This window comes from Pelodiscus sinensis, chromosome 14, assembly GCF_052426305.1.
Source record: "Pelodiscus sinensis isolate ZL-2025 chromosome 14, ASM5242630v1, whole genome shotgun sequence".
Classification (NCBI taxonomy): domain Eukaryota; kingdom Metazoa; phylum Chordata; order Testudines; family Trionychidae; genus Pelodiscus; species Pelodiscus sinensis.
In genome coordinates, this window is record NC_143065.1 from 8,253,937 (window position 1) to 8,268,247 (window position 14,311).

The following is a 14,311-nucleotide window of genomic DNA, read 5'->3' on the forward strand; positions in this document are numbered from 1 at the left end:
GGTTTGTTTTTTCCCCAAATGCTTCTGAAGGAAGCTGCCATTTAACAGCCTATGACACTACAAGATACACAATGTTCCAAATTCAAAAGCACAGGATATGTAAGAAACTGTAGCATTAAAACATGAAAAAGTGCAATACAGATTGTACAGTGACTTGATTTTTAGTTTAACCTTAAAAAACCCAACCTTGAACAGTTGTTTTATCAATAAAAATACTAGCCCCATCCCAAATTCAGTGACAATATTAACATTCCCCGTGTTTTACATAAGTAATATTCACAAAGACCCAACAGCTAAGAATACTGAGTACACATGATGGTATTTCTTTGGGTATAGGTCAGAGGAAAACACGCACAACATGTCAGAAGCAACATGTGCATCCAAGTGTGTGTGTTTTGTTAATTAAATACAAGTTCTGTATCTTATTTTGCCCTGAATTGTATTGCCATAACAGCTGAACATCTATTTTCAGTGTGGCCCAGGGTGCTCAAATGTTACACTTTTCCCCAAACCCTCTCCACCCCCCAAATAATAAATAATACCAGCAAATCTGCTGGGAATGGCAACACACAAGGAGTCCAAGAAAAGAAAGGAAGTCAAATCTCAATTAAGTTGCAGCCAATTTCCAGGATGATTCATTGCTTTCTTTCTCAGTGTCAGGAACCAGACCACTGGCCTAGAGAGTCATCTTTTAATCCAAATGGACAAGAAAAAGAAAATACAGACTTATTGCTTTATTATTATATAAATCCTAATGTTTTCTGCTCAGTGTTCTGAGAGGCACAAGAGACTCCCAGCCTATTAACCACCTGCTTTGGCAGAGTAGATTTTCCATATCAAGCCATCAGTAAATTCTGGTTTTATTTTCTTCCTAACAAAGTGTATATCTTGAGTTCCAAGGAAAGCGGAGATTTCATCTCCTTAGGCCAGTTACCATTCCTACAGCACGTTGGAAAAAGACAACACTTCAGTTGTCCTTGTTTTCCTCCTGCAGGAATTCCCTTTTAACTTCCCTCCCCCTCCTAGAGAGATGTGAGAGCAGCACCTGAGACATTAATACTGATTTTTATATGGTTTTCAATGTGTAAAAATACATTTTGCCTCAATTGCAGTTGAACATTTAAAATTCTTTTCAAAGCACTGTTTAAATGGTCTGGGATAGAAAAATTACACTGGGGTGGATTTAGCTGAAAGAGCTGCTGGCTGGGGTTTATATAGTGGAAAGATCGCATTAGTGGAGTTTGATTGTTTCCAAAGGCATGCTATTGGATTACAACCCCTCCACAGTTCTCTGCTTCAGGATATGCCAGTACTTAAACCCTAGATTTAAGTATCATAGCAGCGGATAAGTGTTGTGCAAACTGTTTGCTGCATGTCCTAAGAGCTGAAATAATGCTCAATTTGCACTTAATTGTTAATATCTGTAGGATCTTTAAAATGATAGCTAACAATAAATCCAAGCACTGTTGCCAAAATAAGGTATGATGTATCTGTACATAAGAATCCTACTGTACAAGAGGAACTTTTAAAAAATGGTTCTAAAAGACTCGCACTGCAATTTAATAACCAGAGACACTGTATGATTAAGTTACAAGAAAGGACATAACAGAAGATGCTTTCATTTTCTTCAGTCTTTTAGTGAACATATGAAGACTGGAAAACGACAATAAGGAAACCTCCTACTAGCCCATGGCTCCCCTCCCCCTTTTCTTTCCCCAATCAAAATATTGAAACTGCACAAAAAGCGACAAACAAGTCTTTCAGTGTTACATTTCAATTCAAACAGATTTGTAATCTCACAGTGATGAGAGGAGAAAGTCAGGCTTTTAATAATTATAATATAAAAATAATATAAGAGCTTACAAATAGCAATGCAGCATCCCAAATGGCCATGGATTAACTGCTGGAAGGAGATGTAATTATATGCAGAATAAAAACAAAACAGAATACCCACATTGGCAATGAACTTCCATACACAATAGAACAAGCAGTCAAACGTCAGTCTAGGTTGGGGAAAACAACAACAGTTTTCTTTTTTTCAGATTACACAATTTTTTTTCCTTTTTATAAAAAAAGATAAAATAAAATAAAAACACACAAAATTGTACATAAATGCGAATGTCCAACACTGAAAAGGCAGGGCAATCACACCACTGAGACAAAACCTGACCAGAAAAAGAATGCAGAGTCCATCTGCTTTTTCCCCCTCTTGTCTGGACACTAGATTTCACCTGATGTGTCCCCATCCTGCATGGATTCAGCAGGCAAACAGACTTCAGCCTGGCAATGACTTTGTTTCTGGACGACAAGGAGAAAAGTCATATTTTTTAACCAACATTAGCATTAATGCACCAGTTGTTTTGTTTGCTTTCTATGTCTGCTCTCCTGTGCTATCCCTTTCTTTCGCTGTACAATTCCTTGTGGTCCAAGGCAGAGTTCCAAGACTTATGTAACTTGATTTGGAGTCATGTCCTGGTGAAGGTGTTCATGCTGTCGTGATGGCATTAAGGTCCTTCATTAGTCCTTCCAGGTGGGCCATCTCTTTGGTCAGCTCATCCGGTTCATAGTTCTGCAGGAGATTTAAGAGGATTACTGGACAAGATGAGCAGTGTTCTTTAAGGAAGAGTGGGAGGAGGAATAATGATCAATGACTCTGGTATACTGTAGGACTCTAAATTATGTAATGGCAAAGCCAAGTTTTGATGGTTATGTGAATGCACAAATTGAAATCACCAACCATTTTTCAACTGCCATAATTTTGCAAAATCGATGAAAGAAATATGAGTGTGCAGCAGAATCAGGCATGCAAACAAACCACAGCAAAACATACAGAAATCAAACCAAAAAGGGTGAATTATTGGCCCACAGAATGTGGTAAAGAAAAAAGAAAAAAAAAACAGGGAAAGTGGGAAAAGACGAAAAAAACAGAAATTTCAAAGGAAACATTTTCTGCCCCCACAGCACTATAGTAGCACATCAGAGCTACTGATTTGCAGCAGTGCAATGGTAGCTTCAGCTACAAAGTGTTTTTTGCTTACATTTTCAAAGGCAGGTGCCTTCAGTTGACTGGTCATGTACACACAACAAGGAGCCTGATTTCCAATTAGGCAGAGCACTCTGAGTCCCCCCAGCTTCCATGGGAGCATGGGGAGCTCCACATTTTTGAAAATCAAACCATTTCATTCAGGTGGTTAAATATGGAGATAGTCAAATCTCCTTTTGTCACCTTCACTGTTCATCCTTGGGCTGTGCCCTGGTTGTGCTGTGAGAGATGACAGCTCTGGGATTTCTAGTAGCAGGGCAATCCAGGAACAGCCTTCTAGCCCAACAAAGGTAGGGAAATGAAATGCCAGCAAGGGCAAGGTCACAGCATGTGAAGCAGGAGGGACTTTCCAGGACAGCAGAGAACTCTCGCTGGAGCCTCCGGCTCTGCTCAGTAATTCTTTGGCACTTAGAGGAGTCTATTCCAGCTCCTCTTTACCCTCCTCCTCTTCATCCAGATAGGAGAGGGGAACACAGAAGCTTGGCAACTCTTCCTCAGGTAACTGTCTAGGAGAACCTCGCTCTCCCACATTCATATTACAGGGTTGTTAACATGAGGTTCTGCTGCTTTGGGTAAAGTGTCAGTCTCGACTCAGAGAGGGATTAGTGCACATTCAGGCAGAAGCACAGTGACAGAGCATTACAAGAGACTGGGCTCCCAACAACCACTATTAGGCCTCAACTCTCAGCAATAAGCCCTTATCTTCTCCACAAAACATACAGGGAGTTTCAGAGGCAAAAAGGACAATTCCGGGCCCAACTCCTACTGAGTGCCAATGGGAGTTCTTGTCTGGTCCAGCTAGGCGCTTACACCCGAATTCCTGACCTGGGCACATAACTGCCCTTCAGGCCTGTGAAATCAACTCCTCCCCCCCTCCCAGCCCTGCTTATGGTAAGCATTTCTCCCTTGCGCTCTGCGGGTGTCCAGAGAGGGGTGTCATGCTCTGGTAAGTGCTGCCAAGGAAGCTTACACTTTCTGAGTCCTCAAGCATCCTGGTGGTCTCTGGAACGTCGGGGGCGCTGGGTACTACCACTGGCATAGGTGGTCGAGTTCTCCCTAAAGTCCCGATAGACGCAGTCTTCACCGAGTGAACTGGATGGTTCGAAGCTGAGAACAAAAAGGTGACCTGCTCTTAGCGGTGGTGTCTCTGGCCAGCCGGAGAAAGCGTTTCAGTCTGCTAGGGCTCAGTGTGGGAATGCCAGCGGCATTTTCACAGTGCAAAGAATGCTCTTGAACTGGCCAGACCAAAGGGGTCTATCAGAATATAGCTGGTTTCCAGCAGATAAGAGCTACTGCTTGAAACAAATATCCCAATGGATTATCCAAATACCTGAAGTTTACTGCTGCCCTTGAAAACTAAATACATGAAATTCAGTCCAGTCTGATCTCTTGCTGCCACTCAACTCGATACTTGTATATCAGGTACAGTCTTTCCCTCTTGATTCCCTTCCTCTCCCTCCACTGACAGCCCCTCTATTCTTCACTCTATTCTCCTCCACAGGTGATTCTCAGAGCTATACCATGTCATGTTCCTCACCCGCTCACCTTGCTGTGACAGTAACGGTGTGCTTGGCAACGCAGGATCATATGTTGAACCTGTGGCTGGAACTGCTGGCACTGCAAAACTCTTCAGAGGGTGAGAGGGACGGACGTGGGCAGTAGGGAGACTTTGGCCTGAATCCTCCTCCTGTGCATTGGCCAGATAAGATACTGCAGCACTTTCTGGATCTTGATGGTCAGCACAGCATGTCTGAGATGAGGAAGCTGGCATGGTGTCTGTGCTTGGTGTATTCCGCACAGATTCTACAATGGGAAAATAAAAATGGGGCTTTATTTTTCCAATGGATGTTTTCCCTCTTTTAAGCTAGGCTCTTAAATATTTCCTTGTGCAGTGTCCCAATATCCTCATGGGACCAAAGCAGGAGTCTACCAATTGCTTTTCCTTAATTATGTGGTTAAAGCTAGGGAACTAATTCATTCATCAATCTTCTGAGCACCTCACATCCAGTACAATGTAACTGCCCTGTTTTAAGAAGCAAGTCCATAAAAATTCTACAAGGCTAACGAAAAATTCCAAGCGAATCAAAATCCCACCCATCCCATGACATAGCAAGCATAAGTACCAAAAGAGCCCACAGCTGATAAGATGTTTTGTTGTCCTGCTATAATAGGTGCTACAGTTTCTGCTGCTTATTTTCAGGTAAATAAGAAACACAAGGGGAAAACAAAATCAGATACAGATTTGGTCTATGACATTGATCTACCAATAGCATGTCTCAAATCTTAGTATTTAAAAAGGCTTATCCCTCTCATTTCTATAAGTGACCTCTTCACACTTGCTCTAACTTTACCTGTGTACATTTAAATTCTCCTGTCTTTTTTCCTATGTTGCTGTGCCTTAACAAGATGCAGCAATTAAGATACAATATGCCAAGCAGTGGTCAGTTGGATAGTAGAAGAGATCATTTTAATTTATATCTCCAAAGGGAAAGTGTTATCCATGGCTTGATACTGGGCTGATAAGTCACCATGATATTCGGCATCAGCAGAGCTTTTGCTTAAGAAAAACAGCATGTGATACATGTCTTAATTCCAATTTGAGACTAGAACATTCCACAACTTTATAGATAACAAAAATATCTATGTGGTTTTATATGGCACATCATTGCAATATATAGATGAAAACCAAAATCTAAGAGGTCACAAAGGCAAGGCAGTGCAAGAGAATTCTGCATTTATCTGATACACTCTGCATACAAGAAAGTATCTTGATTGCAAGAGCTGCTACTTTCATAATAATTTGAACAGTACAAAAAGATCTGTACCTTCTGCTACAACACAATCCTTCATCTATATATTAGCATCCTTGTGAGTTATCTGAAGCTTTCCCTATGAACTGAGACATTCCAGAAAACAGTACAAGTTTCACTGTTGCCTATAGAACCCTCTTAGGATTCAGAACCTAACAACAGACTAGAGGCACTGCAATGCATTCACTGTATCCTAAGAAGTTAAAACTATTTGTGATTCCTACAACACACACAGCAATGCTGCCTAGATTATTTCTCATAGCACTGGCTGTTTTCATGGGAATAGTGCAAGAATTGTGCTTGCACATCACTGTGTCTCAAACTTAACATTCTGTAGGAAAGATCGAGATTTTTCTTGCTGTTTCAACACAACCAACCAAAAAAGGTATTCTACGTATGCTCAAATTAAAATGCATAGTGGATGTTTCAGATTCTCTAAATGCTAAAAAAGGACACTATCGGATATCTTAGGTTCAACATTAAACCCATGGAAATTCAGATGACTGGGGCAAAATCTTCATAAATAACAAGGGGGTTTTGTTCATTCTTAACTCATCACACTCCATCACTGAGAAATCAGAATTAAGTTGATAATTATTCTGTTCCATTCCTTGGTCTTCTGTAGGAATGAATGAACAAGCCAACCCTACTCCCAGAGATGGGCTCTCAGTGTTGAACTGGTTATATAAAGCACATTTTTCACCATGATGAGGTATGATGCAAGTTAAGTTGCAGCTGTCAGACATAAAGCAAATGTGTTAAATTTTAGTTTCATTCAAAACAAGGAGACTCACTGTCTAACACATGGAAAAGGAAAAATACCAGCAGGCGTAGGTCTGTTATTTTCCTCACTTTTACAGAGACAAAAAGAACAATGTAGACTGATCAAACCACTCAAGGTAACTTGAGGATTTTCCTTGGAACTTTGCTGTCCAGATCCGTTGTGTAATTAGTTCCCTTTTAAATGAATGTTCCCTGGTCATTCATCTCTCACCTGTGGAATTGGCCCTGTCTGAATGGGACATGGAGGTGCCAGTCGGCCAAGGGTTGACCTGATGATGGAGATAGCTGCGAGTTGGAGAAGCGAGGCTGCCAGAGTGGAAATGGTGGTGAGGGTTATCGAGTGAATGGATGGGATGGGCGCTAATCACAGCTGTGAATGAACACAAGACAGAAAACATGTTTAACATACAGACAAGCATGCACCCCTACAGAAATGCACTGCATCCCTCACTTCTCCTCAGAGGCACAGTAACAAGGTAGCCAGCCAGCCATTGGCTTCAAATCCCCATTCTACCCCTTACTACACACCCAGACAGACAACCCCCGCCAGACATCAGCCTTCTATTTTTTCTTATGCTGAAAGAGCACACCCCTCCTGGACACATGCTGAGTGCCCTTTTGAGAAGTGAGAGCTTTTAGAGCTTTCCTGTGTGATGCTGAGCTGTGAATGTCATATCCAAGAAGTGGAATGTAAATGTGGACTCAAACTGTGAAAGCCATTTCAGTCTAAGGGAATCTGATTCCCAACAAGCATGATCAGGTAGTATGGAACCTTGGTGAATTAAATAATGCTAGCCAGCACAGAGAGACAAGATTTACTCATGCCTTCTGCTCCAAACCAGCAGAATTCTCATCTATTGCACTTTTCTGTCTGCTGAAGGGGCATGAATACTTTTAAGTTCTCAAGAGAGCAGCATTGTCTTACATTCTCCCCAGCTTGTGGCAGTGACATTAACAGCAAAGCAAGACTGCATGTTCACATTATGCTCCACAAACTGGAGGGCTTGGTTCTTATGCTAGACTAAAACACTGGATTACTCAAGAAATGGGCCAAAAGAAAGTTGGAAGGATATGCTGAAGGTCAGGGCTCATTGCTAGCATCATAATTAAAGAATGATAAAACTGCAGTCAGTTACTTACCCAATCTGAAGTTGTCCAGAGCTACTTCCTCAAACTCCCATTAGGAGTCACATACCATGTGAATCCAGAATATTTTTAAGTGGCTAGTACAGGTAGGGGCTACAGCCTCACCACATGCAAATTTGCACACAAAGTATGGTTACAAGGAATGAAATGCATGCTCCCTCCATTCCTATACACCTGTCTGGAGAACAATCTCTGAGGTAGAGAGTGTGTGAATTTGGGAAGGCAATAAGTCCAGAGATCGGTAGCTGCAAGGAATAACCAACCCCTCTTCTCATGAAAACACCTCTGCAGATTCCAAATTCTTGGACTTTAAGTAGCAGTATTAGCCTGTCCAGAGGACTGGCCAAGGAGAGTCCATGGAACATTCACCTGATCTACATTTTGAATGAATGGTGAGTGGATTCTGGGGGGAGAGAGAGAGTGAGAGTGTGAGTGTGAGTGTATGTATATCAAGCTCCATGTTACCATTCAACAAATCACAGAGCTGTTTTGTGTTAAATTGTGCAGGGGGAGGTAGAAGCTCTCATATAATCCTGTTGGAATGAAACCTGAGACTGTTAGCTAGAGCCACACTGGAGAGGAGCAAGCAGAACAGACAAACCAATCCCCTTCAAAAGCTTCTGCCTCAAGTCTGATTCTCTTAGAATTCTCTCCAAAGGCTAGATAGTTTGGATTAACTGCAGAAGGGCCAAATTCCATCAAGGCAACTTGAATGGCTAAAACCCATCTTCATGTCTAGCGAATGAAGTAATCCCCTGCTCTCGGTGAACCATACAATTGAAAAAACTGTCAATGAAAGTGAAGAGTGACAGTACAAAACACCATAAATCAGATGTCTCTCTTGGTAAGAACTTCAGACAGAGTCATAAACTCACTTTGTCTTACAAGGAATAGAACCCAGGGGGGACAAACCACAAGAGTGTGGGGCTCTTGCATGTAGCTGACTGAGATTATAGCAATCACAAAACCCACAGGGCATCTTATGTCATCAAACTGGGAATCACAGACTATCACTATAAATTGTAGTTATTTCAATTTGTAGAAAAAAGCTCCCAATCTACCACTCTTGGCACTTTCGCAATAACAAACACACGTCAAAAATGATACATTATAAAATAGATGGGGCACAAACAAACCTCTTCCAATTAACAACAATCAAAAGCCTTTCAACACCATACACCTTCCATGGCACTCCTTTCCCAAATACCTGAGGGGGCAAAATGGGCTTGCAATGTTTCTGAGGTTTAACAAATACAGAATTGGTAATCAAGTGGAGAATGAGTTCCACAGCAAGGGGCAATCCTGATAGCAATCACTGAGTTAAGGGCAGATGATTATACCTAGCTCTCATAGGGGAGCAACTATCACTGGTGATAACCTCTTAAAACACGCTTGGGACAAAGCAGAGATTGGATGGAAGCAATCAGTATTGGAAGTGATCCTGGTTCACTATGCAAGAAAGAAACCTCTTGTGAGAAGGTAAAATGCAATGTGAAAATATGTACAGGAAGATCAAAGGCCACAAACCAATCCCTGGAATCTAATGACACAATTATAGCTGTGAGAGTCACCATCTTGAACTTATACGATATCACAAAAGTGTGTAGGAATCTGAAATCTGCTATTGGTCTCCATCCTCTTATTTTTAGAGACAAAAAAGTATTTGGAACATAATCCCTTCCCCCATGTGGTGGACTAGAGCTGTATCTATGCCCCTATCTGTAGAACAGAGGTGATTTCTTGTCCCATGTTCTTTTCAGCAATGAGATGGATCCCTGAAAAGGTATGGAGAAGAGGGGTGGTTATAGAGGTAACCTGATTTTACAACTTTTATGACCCAATTGTTGGATATAGTCTGTTCCCCATGCAGGTCAGAAGTGGGAAAATCTGTTGCTAAAGGGTGGGAGGTGGATAGATTGATGCAGCTGATAATTCCCATGGGGGGAAGATTCTGGGCTATTGAGAAAACCATGAAACCTGACACTTGGTCAAAGATTTAGGTGGTTCTGTAGATCTATGACAGGTAGAGAACTAGACCTGTCAGGATCTCTGTGTGGTTTGAGTTCTGTTAATTTTCCTCTGATTTGCAGGTGTGTATGGTCCCCAACTCCTTCAGGATAAGAAGAGATTCATTGGTGGAATCTGAAAAGAGTTTAAATCCATCAAAAGAGAGGCCTTCTGCAGAAAGTCCAGAAGATTAAAAATCTGGGTGTGTTTAGTCTTGAGAAATGAAGACTGAGAGGGGAGTTGTTTACAGTTTTCAAATATGTTAAGGCCATGCTGTCCAACGTGATAGCCACATGTGGATAGTGACTATTTGGCTGGTTGAGTGTGGTTAGTTTGCTATATAGTGGCTACTGCTTCAAATCTGGTTGAACACCACGGTTTAAGAGCCGGTATAAAGAAAAAAGTGATCAATTGATCTCTATGTCCACTGAAGACAGGACAAGCAGCAATGAGTTAATCTGCAGAAAGGTAGATTTATATATTAGGTAAAGCTTTTTTTTAATTATAAGGACAGTTAAATGATAGAACAGGTTTCTAAAAAAGGTTGTGGAATTGCCATCAAGGTTTTAAAAAATGGGATGGACAGATACTTTCAGGGATGTTCTAGATCAGTGTGTGTCAACCTTTTATATATATATATATATATATATATATATATATATATATATATATATATATATATATAAATATAAATTAAATATAAATATAATAAACTCCCCCCCAGTACCTACAGTTTTCAGACAATTTTTTTTCTACAGTTGCAACACATTTGTTTAAACAACTTAATTGTAGCCGGGCGGGTAATGAAATTTTTTGGGGGTAAAAAGTACACACATAATAAAATGCTGTAAAACTTAAAAAAATTCAGTTTTCTCCAAATTTCAGTTGTGTGGACGTACCCCTAAGGGTACTCATACCACTGGTTGAGAAACACTGGTCTAGATACATTTGACCACGCCCCAGTGCAGGCAGCTAGATTTGATGACGACTTAATATCCCCTCCAGGCCTACAGTTATGTGATCCTATGACATCAGAGTTTGGTAGTTTGGCATCCTGAATTGTAGGGTTTCTGAAGATTACTTTGTGACTAAGAGAGAAGTCATTTTTGAAAGCTGTAGATGTTGCCTACCATGCTTCCCAGCTGCCCCCACAACTGGAGACTTTGGTGAAAGATGGGGAAAATTAACATTCCAAGTTTTTGGTTAAAACATACAATTTTTTGTCTGCCCATTTACAAGCAAGTGGTGCTATAACCAGAGTCTGCCAGATGCTTTAAACAGAACTCAATAGAGCCTCATTCTTGGGTGAATCCAATCATGCAGAAGCTGCTATATATATGACGTCCGTGATTGCTGGAATTCCTCTACTCTAATGGGCTATGGAGTGAGTCAGAACTACCAGTCATGAGCTCCTGAAATAGCTTTAAACTGTCAGTCAGAAGTAGCAGTGGAAGCATTATAGTCTTATCAGGAGATAATGATGAAATATTCCATTTGAGGTGTCATGTCCTTGTCTGCTCTTGCTCCTTGAAAGTCTTCTTTAGAGGTTTAGACTGTTAAGGAGGAAGTGGTGGATTAGGCAAAGTCTCTATGTTCTGTTGAGAACTGTGGCAGATAAACAGCCCATGGATCCCAATAAGACCACTAAAGAAGCCAGTGTCCACTGTGGGTCATACCTGTGAAACAGAGCTTGATGTAGGGAAATTCAAAGAGAAAAGCTTCCATGGAAGGTGACAGATGAATAGCCCCTTCCTCAGCAGATGGGAAATTTGTGGACAGAAATCTGAGAATAAAGGAAGCCCCCTCAACATAATCCAAAGGTGGAGTAAGTAATGGAGTTGAGGATCATTGTCTACTCTATGTGGTAGGTGCAGAGAAATGGGAAGCACCAGTGAAGGATACCTTGAGTTTAGCAAAGCATTTGATGTGGTCTCCCACAGTATTCTTGCCAGCAAGTTAAGGAAGTATGGATTGTATAAATGGACTATAAGGTGGCTGGAAACCTGGCTAGATTGTCGGGCCCAACGGGTAGCAATCATCAGCTCGATGTCTGGTTGGCGGTTGGGTTGAAGTGGATTGCCCGAAGGGTCTGTTTTAGGGCCCATTTTGTTCAACATCTTTTTAATGACCTGGATGAGGGGATGGATTGCACCCTCAGCAAGTTTGCAGATGACACTAAGCTAGAGGGAGAGGGAGATTTGTTGGAGGGTAGGAATAGGTTCCAGAGTGACCTAGACAAATTGGAGGATTGGGCCAAAAGAAATCTGAGGAGGTTCAACAAGGACAAGTGCAGAGGGGGCTGACTCGGTAAGTAGCAGTTCAGCAGAAAAGGACCTGGGGATTGCAGTGGATGAGAAGCTGGACATGAGTCAACAGTGTGCCCTTGTAGCCAAGAAGGCTAATGGCATAATAAAGTGCCTTAGGAGGAGCATTTCCAGCAGATCTAGAGAAGTGATTATTCCCCTTTATTTGGCACCGGTAAGGCCACATCTGGAGTATTACATCCAGTTCTGGGCTCCCCACTATAGAAAGAATGTGAGCGCATTGGAGAGGGTCCAGTGGAGGGCAACCAAAATGATGAAGGGGCTGGAGCACATGACCTATGAGGAGCAGCTGAGGAATTTGGGCTTGATTAGTCAGCAGAAGAGAAGAGTGAGAGGGGATTTGGTAGCAGCCTTCAACTTCTTGAAGGGGGGTTCCAAAGAGGCAGGAGAGAGGCTGTTCAGTGGTGGCAGAACAAGGAGCAATGGTCTCAAGCTGCAGTGGGGGAGGTCTAGATTGGCTATTAGGAAAAACTATTTCCCATGGAGGGTGGTGAAGTAATGGAATGGGTTTCCTAGTGAGGGGGTGGAATCATATGGTATATCTGGCAGCTGATGTACGTTAAGGCTACACACACAGACAGAATGCAGTAGGAAGCACCCAAAATTTGAGTTTGCTCACCCAAACCCACTGAACCTTAGCTTCCAGCAGTGATCATTCTACACAACACTCCCAGCACCTTGGGACTAGAACAAAAGTGCTACCAGAATGAGGACTGGGAAGCCTAGAGGATTGCTGTAGACAGTAAGTCTGAGCTATTTCTTCCACACAGTAAATAACCCTTATTCAGAAAGGGTCATCCAGATCTCTCTGCCTAAAAGGCAAAGGGCCAGGTGTAACAGGACTCCAGTACCCTTCCTGATACTACCCCTACTGAAACCTGGAATGGAATTATTTGGAAGGTGTGGAGGGTGTTGAGAAGATAATAACAATGGCTTGTTTTGTTGTTCCCAATTATGACAAAACATTTAGTCTGGCTGAGAAAATTGGCAAGAAAGGCTGTTAACTTACGCTGAGGGGGCTGAGAATCAAATGGCATCATCATTTTTGGCCTCATCCCTCTTCTTCCTGCCAACGTGGACATGCTATCCTCAGACTCATGCCCTGAAGAAAGAATACTGAGGGTTACTTACTACATCACTGATTCCTTCAGGACAACACACAACCGGGTGGCTACAAACAGCTTTTTAATTCTCTGTGTATAGTATGGTTTTTCCCCTTCATAATAGTTCTGCAATTCATGACCAGCAAGCAAACAAGACTAACAGACTAAATCTAGTTCTTTCAAAGTAGCTAGTTGGCTTATAGACACTATTGTGAACTAGCCAATTAGCCCATCATAAGACAGGAGTTTCAGGTCTCTCCTCCACGTCTGTCTACTCTCCTGAGCCTCTGGTCTCTCACTCAGTCTCTCTCTCTCTCTCTCTCTCTCTGCTCCTCCTACCGACTCTCCCCTCCAGCTCTTCGCCACCTCCTGCCTCTCTTTCTCTTCTCCTCCCCGTCCTGTCTCTGACTTGGGGGGACTGCGGAGCCCAAACGGCTGTTTGGGCTCCACACTCCCCGGGCTGCAGGGGGAGCACGGAGCCCAAACGGTCGCTTGCGCTACTTGCTCCCACGCGGCAGCCCGGCTGAGCAGCGCAGAAGTCAGCCAACCACCATGGCAGGAGGCGAAAGGAGGCCAGGCGGTGTCGGTCACAGCCAGGGGGCGGAGCCTGGAGCTGCTGTCACGCCGCATATCACCGCCCCACCCCCTTTCACCTCCTGCCATGGCGCTTGGCTGACTTCTGCGCCCCTCAGCCAGCCGCCACGGGGGTGCAAGTGTCCGTTTGGGCCCCATGCTCCCCATGTAGCATGGGGACCGCGGGGCCCAAACAGCTGCTTGCTCCCCCGCGGCAGCCCAGCTGAGTGGCACAGAAGTCAGCCGAGCACCACAGTGGGAGGTGAAGGACGTGACTCAGGCAACAGCGCTGCCCAGAGGAAACAGCCAGCATTTCAGCATTACAGAGTCTCAGACATTGGGCTACTATATATATGATAGGAGAAACAGTCCAGACTTCAATAAAACTAACATCCCATAGAAATGCAGATTCTTGAGATAAATGGTAGTATGAGTTAAGTGCAGTCATGTAGAAATAGCAGTAATCATCACTTTCCTCCACAGGTTAGTAGGAGAGGCTTGTTATACTACCTTGCACACAAG

The 14,311-nt window shown here is 42.8% G+C and overlaps 1 protein-coding gene and 1 long non-coding RNA gene across 11 annotated transcripts in view; one reads left to right on the plus strand and one right to left on the minus strand.

Moving 5' to 3' along the window:
• LOC142818353 (uncharacterized) overlaps window positions 1-14,311 on the plus strand; it is a 39,269-nt gene that overhangs the window by 5,460 nt on the left and 19,498 nt on the right. The window contains exons 3-4 of one of the 5 annotated variants that reach the window (XR_012895831.2): window positions 6,479-6,565; window positions 9,873-10,452. The exons of 2 other annotated variants lie outside the window; for them this stretch is intronic. This is a non-coding gene — a long non-coding RNA (uncharacterized LOC142818353). Of the gene's footprint in view, window positions 1-6,478; window positions 6,566-9,872; window positions 10,453-14,311 lie in introns of those variants that run through there. 2 more of the 5 variants (XR_012895829.2, XR_012895827.2) reach the window with 2 other exon arrangements.
• NEO1 (neogenin 1) overlaps window positions 1,617-14,311 on the minus strand; it is a 304,535-nt gene continuing 291,840 nt past the window's right edge. For all 6 annotated transcript variants that reach the window (XM_075897565.2, XM_075897563.2, XM_075897560.2 and 3 more), the window contains 5 exons: window positions 13,123-13,215; window positions 6,848-7,006; window positions 4,589-4,846; window positions 4,014-4,150; window positions 1,617-2,569 (listed from right to left, as the gene is read on the minus strand). In XM_075897565.2, the coding sequence (XP_075753680.1) occupies window positions 2,486-2,569; window positions 4,014-4,150; window positions 4,589-4,846; window positions 6,848-7,006; window positions 13,123-13,215 (731 nt within the window). In that variant the 3' untranslated portion in view covers window positions 1,617-2,485. The remainder of the gene's footprint in view (window positions 2,570-4,013; window positions 4,151-4,588; window positions 4,847-6,847; window positions 7,007-13,122; window positions 13,216-14,311) is intronic.